Below are 18496 nucleotides of genomic sequence, written 5' to 3' on the forward strand. Positions count from 1 at the left end.
CTCTGGCTGGGCCACTCAAGGACATTTAGAGACTTGTCCCGAAGCCACTCCTGCGTGGTCTTGGCTGTGGGCCTAGGGTCATTGTCCTGTTGGAAGGTGAACCTTCACCCCAGTCTGAGGTCCGGAGCACTCTGTAACAGGTTTTCATCAAGGATCTCTCTGTACTTTGCTCCATTCATCTTGCTCTCTCCTGACTAGTCTCCCAGTCACTGCCACTGAAAAACATCCCCATAGCATGATGCTGCCACCACGCTGCACCATAGGGATGGTGCCAGGTTTCCTCCAGACGTGAAGCTTGGCATTCAGGCCAAGGAGTTCAATCTTGGTTTCATCAGACCAGAGAATCTTGTTTCTCATGGTCTGAGAGTCCTTTAGGTGCCTTTTTAGCAAACTCCAAACAAGCTGTCATGTGCATTTTACTGAGGAGTGGCTTCCGTCTGGCCACTCTACCATAAAGGCCTGATTGGTGGAGTGTTACAGAGATGGTTGGTTGTCCATCTGGAAGGCTTTCCCATCTCCACAGAGGAACTCTGGAACTGAAAACCATCAGGTTTTTGGTCACCTCCCTGACCAAGGCCCTTCTCCCCCGATTGCTCAGTTTTGCCGGTCGGCCAGCAGCCAACTCTTGGTGGTTCCAAACTTCTTCCATTTAACAATGATTGAAGTCACTGTTCTTGGAGACCTTCAATGCTGAAGACATGTTTTGGTACCCTTCCCCACACCGGTGCCTCGACACAATCCTGTCTCGGCGCTCTATGAACAATTCCTTCGACCTCATGGCTTGGTTTTTGCTCTGACATGCACTGTTAACTGTGGGACCTTATATAGACAGGTGTGTGCCTTTCCAAATCATGTCCAATCAATTTAATTTACCACAGGTGGACTCCAATCAACTTGTAGAAACATCTGAAGGATGATCAATGGAAACAGGATGCACCTGAGCTCAATTTGGACTCTCATAGCAAAGGGTCTGAATACTTATGTAAATAAGATTTTTTATTTTTAATACATTTGCAAAATATTCTAAGAACCTGTTTTTGCTTTGTCATTATGGTGTATTTGTGTGTAGATTTGATGAGGAAAATGTTAATTTAATACATTTTAGAATAAGGCTGTAACGTAACAAAAAGTGTGGGAAAAGATTTCCGAATGCAATGTATTTTATGTAAGCCTACCTTCAATTAATTTAGAATTGAGCGAAGTAAAAATTGTGTGATTTTTATGGATTTGAAGCAATATTTTAGGCAATATTTAGCAACTACTTTTAGACTACTGTACCCTTGAAAAAATGTCAGCTAATCCAAGGCAGATTTTTGTCGATGCCTTCTGAAACTAAGCCAAGCGGAGGATGCATTGAGAGGAAATCTCCTGAGACAGCCAAACTCAGTGTAAACTGTCTCCAGACCTTTTGCAGCCAGACGTTTTCTACACATCACGTTCCCATTTTGACAGCGTTCCCTTCCTGGTTGTTTGAAGTGATCTTGTCGCGTTGATGTGCTTTGATATTATTCTTTGGCCTTTCTGTGGTTGATCAGCTATTGTAGCTAGCCTAGCGAAACCCATTATTAGATCAACTTGTTCTAAAAACCAGAAGTGAAGTTTTTCACTATCTTAAGTTTATCATGTAATTGAATGCGGTGCCATTGTCTGTTATCTCCTGCTTCCTCCATGAGAAAGTGTGAGGCGATAAATGAGGGAGCTCAGAGGTCTGCTGTCTTGTTAGTCTTATCTCTCCAACAGAGGCAGCGGCGCAGAAATGAGAGTGACACTTCACTCTTGGCCTATCAACTTTGAACAGATACTGCTGCACAGAAAGAGGACATGTATGGATTTCATAGATCTTTGTCTCTCACGGATGGCTGCACTCTGTCAGTCATTTGTTTTCTGGGCAAACTCTCTTTCTCTCGTTGCGTTCCGCATAGACAAACAGGGGGAACGTGTAGCGCATCCCAAACACAAATCATTCAGAGAAAGCCAAGGGGTTGTGTGGGAAAGATACACGCAAGAGTGACATTGAGAATTAGATTCGTATGGATAAATGATATTATTAAAAAAAATGGATGGATAGGCGATATATTGAAATTACCATTGAACAGCAAGAATTTGCAGATTGTACCGTTTTTTTAAGAAAAATAAACAAACTAGAAAAGCATCACTTTTTAATTTGTGTGCTCGCTCCTTTCTGAAGATCATATGGACGTTGTTCGGGATTATAATAGATCTGCAAATATCTACCGTTGGAATTTGACTGAATTGTGCACTAAGGACTTTCATGTGGATGTCTCTCCTCTCTCAGAGCTCCCTCCTGAGAGGGTTGGCCGCAGGCGCAGCATGCCGGGCAGCGCTCTGGACAAGTGCCCCTCCATAGAGCCATCCACCTCTACCCCCTTCAAAGTCACGGTGAGCATTCATCAGTGCACCTACTCTACATCTGTCTGTCTGTCTGTCTGTCTGTCTGTCTGTCTGTCTGTCTGTCTGTCTGTCTGTCTGTCTGTCTGTCTGTCTGTCTGTCTGTGTCTGTCTGTCTGTCTGTCACAAACACACAGCTACACTATTGTTTGTCTCATGCCCTCTAGAGGTCAGTGGGGAGCATGAGATATTTGACATCTACTCTGTATAAACCAACTGCATGTAAATAGTGTAGGCCACTACGATTCCACATTTTTAATGCTTTTGATGTACAGCTATGGGTTTTAAAATCATACAGGTGTGGTTAGGTCCTTGTCTCAGTATCTTTCTTCAGCCAAGAAAATCTATTTCCTGGCTATTAATGGTGGAGGCAAGACTCCGGTGCCTTACCCCCTTAGGGAAGGTCCTTGTTATTTCAACAGAATATGATCAGATAATTGTGTTCCCCTGAGAGCGGATGATGGGAGCTGACAGTGAACATAAAAGGTTGAGTGATCACTCACACACACACACACACACACACACACACCTGTTGTGTTTGTAATGTCATGCTGCTAATCAGTGGGCTTTCTTTACTGTAAGGTGGAGGTCATGTCGTTCACCTCTGTTGGATTGAGACGAGCACAGTAACCTTGACTGTGTTTAAATGGAGTCTAGGTAGATGGAGGAGCCCTCAGGTCAGGCTGGTGGTGCTAGAGGACCAGCTCCATGTTGTCAGATGGCATTTTGACTCTCAGCGGTCACGCTGGAGGGAGAGACAACAGAGATCTTGATCAGCTTATCCTCGTTTGCTTCACTGCCACAGAGCCTAATCAATTGTTAATGACTTGTTGTGTAACCAGAGATGGGACTGCGAATTCCCAGCCAAACAAAGCCCTGGCAGGCTGGCGTAGAACTGTTGCTAGCGTAGCTACGGTGTAGCCTAGCTGAGTCATTGTGCTTGTGGTTCAGTCGCCGGTGCCTCCAATGCCATCCTGGCTGAGTTCTCCTAGGTGCAGGTTACCATGGTGACATTACTGCTGAGCGCCTCCCTCCGTGTGGTTCGTCATACCTGAGACACGTCAGTGGATTCATTAGCTGATTAGAGCATGGTGACAGATTACCCTTGCTCTTTGCATTACAGGAGAGACATCCAGGCCTTCAGTGTATGACACAATTAGTGATGCAGTGCCTCGCTTCTCATTTGACAATCTCTCTCTTTAAGGATAATGCCTAAATATAGGTTAGTACAGACATCTCCTCTCACCTTCTGTGTCTCTCTCAGGATGTTCTCAAATGGGATAAAGTTGAAAAGAAATGATGCACACAATGAAAGCCGTAGGATGATACGGGATGGTGTTGACACACTGTGGCTCCTCCCGCTAATTGTCTCGTGTCTTCCTGTGGGACTGAAGGGCGAGAGGCTGGCCGTCATGAGCTGAGCTCAGAGTGGTTGGGTGGGTGGGAGGGGGACCTGGAGCCTGTTGGAGCAGGAGAAAGGGGGAATGAGGACCCCTGGCTGTGAGGACAAGGCCCAGCGCCCCAGGAGGAACTCAACACCCCTAGCAGGTGGTCCATGTGAGAACCAGCAGGAAAAACCAACAGAGAGGAGGAAATGCCACCAGTCTTATTCATAACAATCTGAAGTTGTAAAGAGAGAGAATTTCCACTGTAGTTTGAACACAGCCGTGAGTCTTTGATTTGAGGTTTTGCTTCTAGGTCTACTTACTGGCTCGATCAGCACCACTACTCAATGGCGTGTGCCAAACTCCTGATTTGTGTTTTGTTTTTGGAGTGGTCAAACGTACATGCAGCACTGCAGTCCCCCCAAAAAAGAAAAGCAAAGGCCAATCATTGTTCATCCATTGTGCCTACCTGCCTGCCCTACCCAGCCCTACCCTACTCTACCCATGCCAGAGGTGCTCTGTAGGGGAGCTGGGGTCTGCTGCATCATCAAACACCTCTCCCTCCTCCAGCCCTGTCGAGACCCATCAATAATTCTCCTCCCAGTCACTCTGCAAATGTCATTGGAGGGGAAGGCCTAAGAATAGAGCGCCCAGAAAATTCCCCACAAATTACAGCAGGAAAGGAGTAATGCCTCCCAAGAGACTGTCATAATTGGAAGGGATGGTTTCTTTGCCAGAAGCAGAAATGTTTGGAAGGTCTTTTGAAGGACTAATTTGCTTGAAGGTTCCCGTTTTAGAAATGGGAGTCGACTTCAACCAGTACAGCCTCAAGTCACCTCGTCATCGAGTGCTAGGCTATAGTCAACATCTGTAATGTGATGTCATGAATGATTCCCTCCTTTTTTGTGCATTTTAGTTGTCAGTGTCACGCATTTCTTGGATACATTGACGATTTCCTTTCTGTTTGCATGGAGCTCGTGATTAATTGCGGAGTTGGTATAATTCACATGGCACAAATATAACGTAGGCTGTAAAATGTAACAAACTGTACATTAAAATGACCCTTGGTTAGGCTACTCTCTAGAAGGAATTAGGCTTTTATTTTTTTTAGGAGCAGTGCTTGTGCAATATTGCAGATGGATATTTTTCTCTTCTGGCTGAGCAAAAGTTTTATTTTTGGCTCGTGTTGTTCCTTGAAACAGACTCTGTTAGGACTAGTGTCGACAATTATTCAGGAAATGGTCCATTTCACACATCCGCATGCACCGTGCAGCTACATTAGCTATGGTGTGATGTCTGTGAGCTGTTCATTTGTTTCATGTGTGAGCCAGTAGGAAAGGAAGTGTGAGACCAATCCCAGTGAAAAGCTGTTCTTGGATTTATTTATCAGTGTCTGTCCGGTGATTAAGACTGGGAATTGCCAGGGACCTCACAATACAATATTATCACGATGCTGTGTGCTGATGTGATGTGTATTGCGATTCTCACAATTCTATATGTATTCCGATTCGATACTGTGATTTATTGCGATTCGATGTTCCAAATATTGCTTAACATATGTCTAGCTGCAGAGGGACAAGAGCAGGCCATGAGAAAATGAGTTTGGTTTTGTCATGAAAATAACAGTGCTGAAAACAAATTGGCTCCATGTTTAAAAAGAAGATGAAGAACAAGCTATGAAGGAAAAATACTAGAGTTTTGGTGCAGGTACAGCCAAACTAGCGCAAAAAACATATTGCGATATTGTCAAAAGGATACGATATATTGTAAAAAAAAAAAATAATGTCCCGGTATGTAGCTGTATCGTTTTTTCCCCCCCCATCACTACTGGTGATGTCTTTTTGTCCTTAATACCCAAAGCCTTATGCAGTCTTTTCCCATCTTTCCTCCCACTGCCTTCTTCTATGGCAGGTATAGTTCATTCGTTTGCTCAAATAATAATTCATTCAATGAATTAATTATACAGGGAAGTAGCCTTGCTTAGTATTTAGGATTGCAGCACCATCATTATCTCATCAAATGATTGTCGCTGAGGCTGTATCTTGTTTTTCCCCCACCACTACTCTAACACAGACAGGTCTAGGTCTTCTTAGAAATAATCCAACTCTTTTTAATCTCTCTCTAATCTGGGCAGCCTATCAAAAGCACATGCTCAGCTTTCCCCTCTGAACTCGCGGCCGCTCCAGTCATGTCATTTTATGTGGAATACAGTTTTTTTTTTTCTCTCTTCCCCACGCCCGCCAACAGTTTCCATGGTAACAGGGACTTAGGGGAGTCGCACATCAACACGGCTGCTTCTGCTGTGTGTGCACAGCGAGCAGATGTGTCGGAGAGATCCACACAACAATGCACTGCTCTCTCCAAATGCCACAGATGAGAGGAGACAGAGAGCGGGAGAGCACTCAATCAATATAATTTTTGTCTTGTTGCTCCACCATTTATATTGTTATTTTTTTTAAATGAAAGGAGAGTCTGAGTGAATTTTCACCCTCTGGTTTCTCTCCTCCCCCTGGGCCACGGCAACTCCCCTCTCTCCCTGTCCAGGGTTTCCTGAGTCGCAGACTGAAGGGCTCCATCAAACGCACCAAGAGCCAACCCAAGCTGGACCGCAACAGCAGCTTCAGAAACATCCTGCCGGGCTTCAAAACTGCAGACAATGACAGGTGAGATGCAACTGAACAAGTCCTTCACATACACGCACACACACAGAACTATTTTCCAACGGGACAAACTATACATTTAGGTGAGGTTTTTTTCTCACCTGAGTAGCCTCGTTTCACTGTCAAAAATAAAATTAAACATTTAGTGTTCAGCGAAATAACACCTCAATGTCAAATACAGGTAGCCTAGTCAAATAATTAACATCCAATCACATTAACCGTTACTCTCTTGCGGGAATTCCACTAACGGTCCGTATGTAGCCAAACGTAGCTGCTGCTCATCCTGGTTGCTCGAAAATTGATAAATGGTTAAAAAATTATGGCCTGCGTCCATAGAGACACATACCAGCTCTACTGCTACTACCAGAAGTACTACACCTGCACCTGTCGACAACACAAGTTGTTCTGCTTCCATGAGCACATCCAATGCTAGCATCAGTAATTCTACATTTGTTGTTAGCCCAGCTAGCATGGACACCGACAGTTGTGAATCTGATGCAGCCAAAGAGCTACTGCCCCCTTAACCGGGAAAGCACCGAACAACAGAATGGACGTTGGACCATCGAAGAGGCGCAAATATGATGAGAACTACATTGATTTTGTGGTTCACTTATATTGGGAGTAGTACCTTTCCTCAGCCACAGTGTGTTATATGTGCGAAAGTACTATCTCACAACTCGATGAAACTCTTGCGCAGACATTTAGAAACAAAACATACTAATTTGAAAAATAAGCCGCAGGAGTTTTTTGAGCGAGAATTAAGACGACTTTCGAGTAGTAAGACATGTATAAAAGCAACAGATACCATTAATATGAAGGGGCTAGAAGCGTCTTATATGGTGAGCTACCGAGTGGCTAGGACAGGCAAGCCCCATACTATTGTGGAGGACTTCATTATTCTTGCTGCCGCGGATATGGCTGGGACAATGCTGGGGGAAAAGGCCCAAAAAAAGCTATACAGACAATTCCTTCATCAAACAACACTGTTTCACAACGTATCAGTGACATGGCAGGAGATGTTTTGGAACAATTACTGCTTTGCATACAAGCCAGTGAATTCTATACGTTTCAGCTGGATGAGTCAACAGACGTGGCGGGCCTGGCACAGCTCCTGGTATATGTCCGTTACGTTTATGAGGGGTCAATTAAGGAAGACATCCTCTTCTGGAAACCAGGACAACAGGAGAGGATATTTTTTAAGTACTGGACAGCTTTGTGACGTGAAATGGACTTTGGGGGTTAAGATGTGTTGGTATCTGTAATGATGACGCAAAAGCCATGACAGGGAGTCATAGTGGAGTGGTAACGCACGTGCAAGCAGATGCTCCCGACGCCACTTGGGTACACTGCAGCATCCACCGAAAGGCTCTTGCTGCCAAAGGAATGCCTGACAGCTTGAAAGACGTTTTGGACACTACAGTGAAAATTGTTAGCAAGGCCCCTGACCTCTCATGTATTTTACGCACTATGCAATGATATGGGCAGCGACCATGTAACGCTTTTACAACATACAGAAGTGCACTTGTTATCAAGGGGCAAAGTATTGATGCGTTTTTTTTTAAATTGAGAGACAAGCTTAAAGTTTTCTTTACTATCCATCATTTTCACTTGTCTGACCGCTTGCATGATAATGAGTTTCTCACACGACTGGCATATCTGGATGATGTTTTTTCTCGCCTGAATGATCTGAATCTAGGATTACAGGGACTCTCCGCAACTGTATTCAATGTGTGGGGCAAAATTGAGGCTATGATTAAGAAGTTGGAGCTCTTCTCTGACTGCATAGGACAACACAGGTCTTTCCATCATTTTATGATTTTTTGTGTGCAAATGAACTAAAGCTTACGGACAATGTTCAATGTGATATAGTGAAGCACCTGAGCGAGTTGGGTGCGCAATTACGCAGGTACTTTCCCGAAACGGATGACACAAACAACTGGATTCGTTATCCCTTTCATGCCCTGCCTCCAGTCCACTTACTGATATCTGAACATTACATTTACGTCATTTAGCAGACGCTCTTATCCAGAGCGACTTACAAATTGGTGCATTCACCTTATGATATCCATTGAAACAACCACTTTACAATAGTACATCTAGTACATCTAAGGGGGGGGGGTAGAAGGATTACTTTATCCTATCCCAGGTATTCCTTAAAGAGGTGGGGTTTCAGGTGTCTCCGGAAGGTGGTAATTGACTCTGCTGTCCTGGCGTCGTGAGGGAGCTTGTTCCACCGTTGGGGTGCCAGAGCAGCGAACAGTTTTGACTGGGCTGAGCGGGAACTGTGCTTCCGCAGAGGTAGGGAGGCGAGCAGGCCAGAGGTGGATGAACGCAGTGCCCTTCTTTGGGTGTAGGGACTGATCAGAGCCTGAAGGTACACAGGTGCCGTTCCCCTCACAGCTCCGTAGGCAAGCACCATGGTCTTGTAGCAGATGCGAGCTTCAACTGGAAGCGGAGGAGCGGGGTGACGTGAGAGAACTTGGGAAGGTTGAACACCAGATGGGCTTCGGCGTTCTGGATGAGTTGTAGGGGTTTAATGGCACAGGCAGGGAGCCCCGCCAACAGCGAGTTGCAGTAATCCAGACGGAAGATGACAAGTGCCTGGATTAGGACCTGCACCGCTTCCTGTGTAAGGCAGGGTCGTACTCTGCGAATGTTGTAGAGCATGAACCTACAGGATCGGGTCACCGCCTTGATGTTAGCGGAGAACGACAGGGTGTTGTCCAGGGTCACGCCAAGGCTCTTAGCACTCTGGGTGGAGGACACAATGGAGTTGTCAACCGTGATAGCGAGATCATGGAATGGGCAGTCCTTCCCCGGGAGGAAGAGCAGCTCCGTCTTGCCGAGGTTCAGCTTGAGGTGGTGATCCGTCATCCACACTGATATGTCTGCCAGACATGCAGAGATGCGATTCGCCACCTGGTTATCAGAAGGGGGAAAGGAGAAGATTAATTGTGTGTCGTCTGCGTAGCAATGATAGGAGAGACCATGTGAGGATATGACAGAGCCAAGTGACTTGGTGTATAGCGAGAATAGGAGAGGGCCTAGAACTGAGCCCTGGGGGACACCAGTGGTGAGACCACGTGGTGCGGAGACAGATTCTCGCCACGCCACCTGGTAGGAGCGACCTGTCAGGTAGGACGCAATCCAAGAGTGAGCCGCGCCAGAGATGCCCAACTCGGAGAGGGTGGAGAGGAGGATCTGATGTTTCACAGTATCAAAGGCAGCAGATAGGTCTAGAAGGATGAGAGCAGACGAGAGAGAGTTAGCTTTAGCAGTGCGGAGAGCCTCCGTGACACAGAGAAGAGCAGTCTCAGTTGAATGACCAGTCTTGAAACCTGACTGATTTGGATCAAGAAGGTCATTCTGAGAGAGATAGCAAGAGAGCTGGCCAAGGACGGCACGCTCAAGAGTTTTGGAGAGAAAAGAAAGAAGGGATACTGATCTGTAGTTGTTGACATCGGAGGGATCGAGTGTAGGTTTTTTGAGAAGGGGTGCAACTCTTGCTCTCTTGAAGACGGAAAGGACGTAGCCAGCGGTCAAGGATGAGTTGATGAGCGAGGTGAGGTAAGGAAGAAGGTCTCCGGAAATGATCTGGAGAAGAGAGAAGGGGATAGGTTCAAGCGGGCAGGTTGTTGGGCTGCCGGCCGTCACAAGTCGCAAGATTTCATCTGGAGAGAGAGGGGAGAAAGAGGTCAAAGCATAGGGTAGGGCAATGTGAGCAGGACCAGCGGTGTCGTTTGACTTAACAATCGAGGATCGGATGTCGTCAACCTTCTTTTCAAAATGGTTGACGAAGTCATCCGCAGAGAGGGGGGAGGGGGAGGAGGATTCAGGAGGGAGGAGAAGGTGGCAAAGAGCTTCCTAGGGTTAGAGGCAGATGTTTGGAATTTAGAGTGGTAGAAAGTGGCTTTAGCAGCAGAAACAGAGGAAGAAAATGTAGAGAGGAGGGAGTGAAAAGATGCCAGGTCCGCAGGGAGGCTAGTTTTCCTCCATTTCCGCTCGGCTGCCCGGAGCCCTGTTCTGTGAGCTCGCAATGAGTCGTCAAGCCACGGAGCAGGAGGGGAGGACCGAGCCGGCCGGGAGGATAGGGGACATAGAGAGTCAAAGGATGCAGAGAGGGAGGAGAGGAGGGTTGAGGAGGCAGAATCAGGAGATTGGTTGGAGAAGGATTGAGCAGAGAGAATACATGAGCAGAGGGAATACAGTATTCTTCCGTGAAACCCACCCAGTGCACCGTATCCTATGACGCCGTAGCAGTTAGCACCAATACTTGGTTACAACAAACTACCAATGGATCATTCGTGTCCGTGTCTAGTTCCTTTCATAGCGCAGAAGTAATAAAACGTTGGCTCGCTAACACAAAGTCAGTCCTGCTAGCTACACAAGTGGACTACACAACTCGAAAGAGAGCCTCATTGAAATTGCTACAAGAGGTTCAGTGAAAATTGAATTTAATCAGAAGCCACTCCCAGATTTCTGGATTGGGCTGCGCTCAGAGTATCCTGCCTTGGCAAATCGTGCTGTTAAGATGCCCTTTGCAACCACGTACCTATGTGACAGGTGATTTTCGGCCCTCACTAGCATGAAAACTAAACACAGGCACAGACTGTGTGTGGAAAATGATTTAAGACAATATAACCCAACATTGCGTAGTTCTGTGCATACTTTCAAGCACACCATTCTCATTAACCTGTGGTGAGTTATTCACAATTTTCGATGAACAAATATGATGTTATATGTAAGATAGCTAAATAAAGAGCAAAATTATTTATTATTATTATTATTTGTGACCTGGTCCTATAAGAGCTCTGTGTCACTTCCCACGAGTCGGGTTGTGACAAAAATTCACCCATTCTTATGTTTAATAAATGTATCGTATAGTGTGCATGTGGCAGGCTTACAATGATGGCAAAAAACAACATTTGAGAGTGTGCCGACCCTAGTGCTAGAAGGGGTAGGTACGCAGCTGGAGGTTGAATGTTTGAAGTGGTACGGGACTATAAGAAGCTTGGGAACCACTGCTCTGGGGAAATTTAAGCGGATGTTAGAGGGCGTTTTTACTGAAGAATGTGTTTTTTTTCATATGATTGTGTTTTACTTTTCGTGTTTTGTGTGTTTTCCAGGTATTGTGTAATTGATTTGTAATTGTTGTTTATTTTTGTTTGATAGGCCGTCATTGTAAATAACAATTTTTTCTTAATTGACATACCTGTATAAATGAAGTATAAAATAAAAACTTCAGTCCTTCTCTCCAGCCCTCATACTGTGGGGCTGTGGCACCTCACTGGGTGGTAGAATGACACTCTTCAGACAGTATCGTGGTTGCTGGCTGTTCTATACTGTTGCTGTGAATCATTTTACATTTTATTCATTTAGCAGACACTCTTATCCAGAGTGACTTACAGTCATGCAGGGATTTATATGGTTCTTAATCTACACACACAGTACAGGCTCTTGTTGAGGTGGGAGAGGGATTGGCTGAGCTGTGCTGTGCTTTCATCCACCATTACACCTGCCCATTAGCCCGGGGCTGGACGAAGAGCAAATCCTCCTCATGGCAACCACAAGGCAGGAGAGCCTGATTTATTATCTATACATCCACTAGAGTGGCCATGCTTGTTTTTTTTTTTAGGCAAGTCCGTTAAGAACAAATTCTTATTTACAATGACGGCCTACCCCGGGCAAGCCCTAACGACGCTGGGCCAATTGTGCGCCACCCTATGGGACTCCCAATCACATCCGGTTGTGATACAGCCTGGAATCAGGCCCGGATCTGTAGTGACGCCTCTAGCACTAAGATGCAGTGCCATGGACCACTGAGGAGCCCAGTGTGTAGTGTGTACGCTCTCCTGGAGTAAGGGAAAGAGGGATACATAGTCAGTTGTACAACTGAACTGTGTCTTCCGCATTTAACCCAACCCCTCTGAATCAGAGAGGTGCGGGGGGCTTCCATAATCAACATACATGTCTTCGGTGCCCAGGGAACAGTGGGTTAACTGCCTTGCTCAGGGGCAGAATGATGGATTTTTACCTTGTCAGCTCGGGGATTTGATCCAGCAACCTTTCAGTTACTGGCCCAACGCTCTAACCACTAGGCTATGATGCAGTGGACCATAGATGCTTGAATTGTGGGTGTTACTTTTGAGGGTGTGTTTGTGTGGGTGTGTTTGGAACTGGCATCCTAGCTCCTGGCTCTAGTAGTGTAGAATAGCAGACCGAGGGGGTGCCATCATCACCAGTCTATGGCAGGTCCACTTCTCTCAATGAGTTCACACAACCCACTGAGTGAGCGTTTGTGTTTCTATAATTACATGGACTTCCCTCAAATATAGAGGTTGAATGAAGTAGCCTATATCTGTTAGTGAAGTGGGGGAAATCGATACAGTTACATATATTAGAATATTATTTGGAACAATATTGTATCGATACTTTGACTCCAAGTATCGTACAGCAGGACTAGCTAGTGCTAGTCGGCTGTACATGTGCCAAAACGTCATCCTATAGCTTGTTGTCCATCTTCTTTTTAAATAGTGAGCCAACATGGTTTCAGCACTTTTATTTCCGTAACTGATCGAAACTCTTTTTCTCACGCTTTCTCGTCTCTCTGCATTCTACGTATAGTGAGCAGTATCTTTAGAACTTCAAATTGCAATAAAATCGCAGTATTGAGTCGCAATACATATGTGACCGACCGGCTCGATTCAGTCTTATGTAGCAACATTTTGTGTTTTTTACATTGGATAACAGTAGAGACTCACTCAGAGCTAGAAAATTGTATATCATACACTACAGTTGAGGAACAATGGGAAAGTAATTCTGCTTTGAAAGTTGATAAACTTGTAACCTCACTTTTGAGAAAATGGCCCTTGAATGTTTTGGTAAACCTACTGAAGAGCTCTTCTTTGTCTACACCCATTCAGCATTGTTCACACCCTCTTAAACCTTAGGCCCGTCCATTTCTTTAAGGATTCACATGTGAGGCCATGTACTAAACAACCAAGATTTAAAGACTAAAGGCTGGTTTATTCTACGTCTATCGACAGTTGTCGCAGTGACATCAGGAACATTCTATTGTCGTCCGACATCAAACTTGTTGTTATGAAAAGTTATAAACACAAAAACCTCAGGCTGCATGACATCAGCAGCCTGGTGGTCCAAAATAGCATAACTAGTGTATTTTAACACCAATAAACCCACCTGTTTAAAAATGTATTTAGTATATGTCAATCTAGCAAACCAGGCTACTAAAAGCAACTTTCTATGCAATGTTTTTGTTAGTTTCTAGCTAATGTTAAGTTAGCTGGCTAACCAGTTCAAATATTGACCATATCATATAGCTGACACCATCTTTGTTTTAGCTCATTTGTCCTCAATATTACAGGAAAATAAACTCAACAACAAGATCATTATTTACAAGTTAATGGCGAGCCAATTACAGAAAATAGCTTACAGCTGTGAGTGTGATGAAATAAAAGCAGGGCATTCTACTGGAGAGTTTTAGAACATGGACACTGTCTCGTTGGCCTAATGTTATACGTTTGGTGCAGGTCATGTTCTTCACATTAGCATCTCTGGTAAACACAAAGATTTGTGACAAGCACAGGATACAGAAGGTCTAGTAAAATGGTTACTTGCACAGTGGTATTTTGTTTAAACATGTAGCTAACTAGCTAAACAATGAACCATAATCCCAACTCATAATATTACCACCCTGCATGAATCTGCAGGTAGCTAACCAACTAGGTTCAATGTTAGGAAGCTAGCTAGCATTAGGCTATAGCTAGCAATTCAAATGACTCTGTTTAAAATTGTATTTTGTTTGTCAATCTAGCAAACCAGGCAACTAAAAGCAACTTTCTTAACATCGTTTTGGGTTGTTTCTAGCTTGTTAGCTAATGTTAAGTTAACTAGCAATGCAAATGGCTCTGAGATCTGAATAATATTACTACACAGATCATACACTTAACGTTACAGTACGCTTTAACTTGAAATGAAAACGACTTTCTGACCTAATTAAAAATGTAGCTAGATAGACTATCTTACATGGATGGACGCTTCTCCCTCTGTCACGGATGTCATGGTTGTCCTTAGTTTGAAAATGTAATCCGGAGACTAGTTTTATACAAAAGTGTTCTCTTTTCGACTCCCTCTGCATAGTCGCAATCAAAAGGCAGAATTGTCTCCATCTCCTTAGCTATTATACTCTAATTCCACCGGGCATTCCACTGATTTCAAAACTTGGTCCTCCAGAAAGTGAAGAGGAACACTTTTTCAGTTCTACTATGTGTCATGACTGTCCTTTAAGGATCCAAATAGGTCAGATCAGGTTTGCAATGACTGACTTTAGCCAGACCCACTCTCACACGCGGGAGGAGGGGGGGGGGGGGTGTTAACAACTCAAGAATGTTGTTCCAACAGACTCTTGCCGAAGCCCTAACACGTTCTAAAGCAAATACTGGAACAATATTGTGAACGTGGGGAATGGTCAGAGGCGATCTATAGAACACTAATGTCATAGTTTATTTTGTGATGTCATTAAAAATGTTAAAGGAAATACTGTAACTTAGAAAGTATTCCTACTACATGTGTGAAGTGTCCATCCTATGCGTTGTGCATGTAATATGAAAATTTGTGTTTTTGTTAAGAGAGGGATATGATTTGAGAAACTGAGTGAGGTCAGAGAGCGTGTCAGCCTGACGGAACCATCCCTTTCTAACAAACTGTATAAAATGATGCGTTAAGAATTAACATATCGGACCAGAGAGACGTAGTGCTGCAGCTCACGTATAAAGTGGCTTGAACTCTGAATCTCAACAAGAGGTAGAGACGATAAAGTCATCTCCCGGACAATCACTGGTACGGCTGATTAGCTGTCCTAAGTAAAGTATCTAGAAAAGCGAATTGAAGTAGGAACTTTCTACTATTCTGCTCAAACCACCGTAGTACTCTACTCTCATCACCCCACTAGGAACCGTCAACACGGCTGGCTAGCCTATCTTCAAAGAGGCATCTTCCAGAGCGAATGGAAGGAAAATAAACTCTGTAGTTCTGCTCAGGACTACACGACAAGTCACCGGATACCGGACAACTACAGAAAAGGACAACAGTAGAAGACTTGTGGAACCATTTTGGGACAAATCAGAGCCTTACAAGCGTGCCGCTAAAAGGCACAACCCCCTTTCCAAGGCGGCCCTGTTCCGAGAGAGATACACGGCGAACAAAGGCATTTTCACGTAAATACATTCATGATTTCTTACTCCAAATGGGTGGTGGTTCGTGTGCAAAGTATAGGAGTACTAATAAGTGAGAGTAATTTTTAAATGTACCACGTTTGTGTCTCTGTCCCTCTTGCCCTCTGCATGTAATTTGTAACAAGCAGCCATATTGTTGCCAGTCCGCTAGGGACCAGTTTTTTTAATGTATTAAGTCTGTATGTTTATCCTGTGTTACCATTTAGTTAGCTAGTAAATAAATAATTAAGCCATTTGTGTTGTACTGAATCATATGTAAGGCTTGGGTTTTTGCAGATGCAAGGAGGTTATGACTGTTCAGAATGATGATATGATACAAGGTTATGATTAATAAGTTGACTGTTTATAGATGTGATAGGTAAGGTTTTTTAAGCCTGTATGATGCGCTAATATAGTGGGCTTTCTCCATATTCCATAGCTACACACTGTGTTGTGATATAATGCCATGTGTTCGGACCTTCTTTGTCTTTGAGACATTTGTTCTGCTGACCCGGGTCGCCTTGGCCTTTCTTCGGATAGATGCACAGAACAGTGAACTGAAGAAGAGGCACCCACCCAGGGCTGTACTGTTTCAGTGGTCTCACTTCCATCGCCTGGTTAGCCATAGAAAAGGTTTCCAGGTCATATCTTTACCCCAGCTCAGGGCAGTACTGTACAGGCAGTGGCCTACTTAATCACAGTCGCACACAGCTTTGTAACCAAGTGAATGCCAGGCATGAGAACAGAACACAGTAATACCAGGAGATAGGAAGGTTTCTCAGATGCATGAGTCCTTGTGTCTATGTTTGGGCTTTAAGGGAGAGAAATAGGAAATTATTATAATTATTATTTTATTTAAAAATATATATTTTTTGCCCTTTTTCTCTGCAATTGGTAGTTAGTCTTGTCCCATCGCTGCAACTCAACTACGGACTCGGGAGAGGCGAAGGTCAGAGCCATGCATCCTACGAAACACGACCCTGCCAAGCCGCACTGCTTCTTGACACACTGCCCGCTTAACCCAGAAGCCAGCCGCAGCAATGTGGGAGAGGAAACATCGTACAGCTGGTGACTGAAGTCAGCTTGCAGGCACCCGGCCCGCCACAAGGAGTCGTTAGAGCGCGATGGGACAATGAAATCCCAGCTGCCCAAATCCTCCCCTAACCTAGACGACGCTGGGCCAATTGCGCGCCGCCTCATGGGTCTCTCGGTCACGGCCGGCTGTGAGCCTGGGATCAAACCCGGGTCTGTAGTGACGCCTCAAGACCGCTCAGGAGACCAAGAGGAAATGTTTTGATGGCAAGCTGCTGTCTCAGATTCAGAGCCTGATAACAAGATGTATTTATATTAAATAGAGTCACACAGGCATGCATTCCAGCTGGTACTGTATACTATATTTCTATTGGCCTTGTTGAGCCAGTGATTGCTCAGTGGGTAGGTCCTCTGGGTTCTGGACCAAAGCTGCGAGTACTAGGAAAGGGCAGTGGTGCTGCTATGTGCTAAAATATGGACGTGATGGGAGTGAAGGGCCCAACGTGAAGGGCCCGACGTAGTGGTTTAAGTATAAACATTATAGTCCAGTGATTTAGTCACCAAATAAGTAGTAACTTTACCCAGGAAATGCACTGAATAGATTATTGATTGATGTACTGTATGTTCTCAGATGCATCCTAACTGTTTCAATGTCACTCAGGTATTTACTGGCATAGCCCAGGCAGTCAGGGATTAGCGATATGGATGTGGCGCCTAATAATTACCGGATGAGGATTTGGCCTCGCTGTCTGCAGCCTTTTTGAGTCTCTGAGATTCATGCTTAATTGGATGACTTGCTGGCATTTCATGCCTTCTGGAAGGTGAGGGAATTCCTAATCTTGCAGGGTAGCCTATTATTATAGGCTAAATCTGTACGATTTCTCGCTTTTCAATGGTCATTTCCAAAATTGAGATCTATCTATTGATTACTGAATAATATAACTAATAAAATGCCTCATGACTGGATCCATACGCTACTGTTAGGGACTAGGTCTTCATTGTATTGTCTAATTGCAATACTGATGTCAAATCTCCTTATCCATATTTCTGTTAAAATGTAATTGATTTATTCCGATAAAGCCTATTTCATAAATTAGTCTGTTTTAGTAGCTTAGTAACCTGTAATTGTAAGTTATGCTTCAGTGCTATTTCAATTGTCTTATTGCCTCTGTTGTTCATGAATTCAGCTTGGACCACAAACCTCTGAACAGTGCCACATTTCTTGGCCTTGTTTGACTTAGCCTAGGCCATGAGAATAAACAACTGCGAAATGTCTCCATGCATGCCCTTTAACTCAGTGTGGTGCATCTGTTATAAAACATATTTGTCTCAACAATACAGTTTCAGCGTGTGTTTCCTAAGATTAGGCTTATCAGGCAATCATCAGCTAACAATTGATATTTTTAACCCACACAATACAATGCAGCATTTTTTTTTTTTTACTTCTTTCTATTTCAAAAGTAATGACATTTCACATTATCAGCTTGGAACAGAGGCACACAAATCATTGACGAAACCTATTATGTCAGTACCGTATGTAGCTTAGCCTTTATATAGGGGGTTTTGTTTTCAGAGCGATTGATAAGACATGCAAGAACCTTCATTCAGATAAAGAAAAGGCCACCCAGCAGGGGGCAGTCTGTTGGCAAACAGCAGGTCAAATTCCACGTTTTCACTTCTAGAGATTCATTTTACACAGCAAATGCATTGCAATCGATAGTGAGCGCTCTTGTAACATACCGCTGGTTTGTAGAAGACATTACACATTGGTCCTTGT

The 18496-nt window shown here is 44.3% G+C and overlaps 1 protein-coding gene across 2 annotated transcripts in view; it reads left to right on the forward strand.

Moving 5' to 3' along the window:
* Positions 1-18496, forward strand: part of LOC115199781 (disabled homolog 2-interacting protein) — a 128564-nt gene that overhangs the window by 75758 nt on the left and 34310 nt on the right. For both annotated transcript variants that reach the window (XM_029762205.1, XM_029762202.1), the window contains exons 2-3: positions 2297-2400; positions 6339-6457. In XM_029762205.1, the coding sequence (XP_029618065.1) occupies positions 2332-2400; positions 6339-6457 (188 nt within the window). In that variant the 5' untranslated portion in view covers positions 2297-2331. The remainder of the gene's footprint in view (positions 1-2296; positions 2401-6338; positions 6458-18496) is intronic.

This window comes from Salmo trutta, chromosome 9 (genome assembly GCF_901001165.1).
Source record: "Salmo trutta chromosome 9, fSalTru1.1, whole genome shotgun sequence".
Taxonomy (NCBI): Eukaryota; Metazoa; Chordata; class Actinopteri; order Salmoniformes; family Salmonidae; genus Salmo; species Salmo trutta.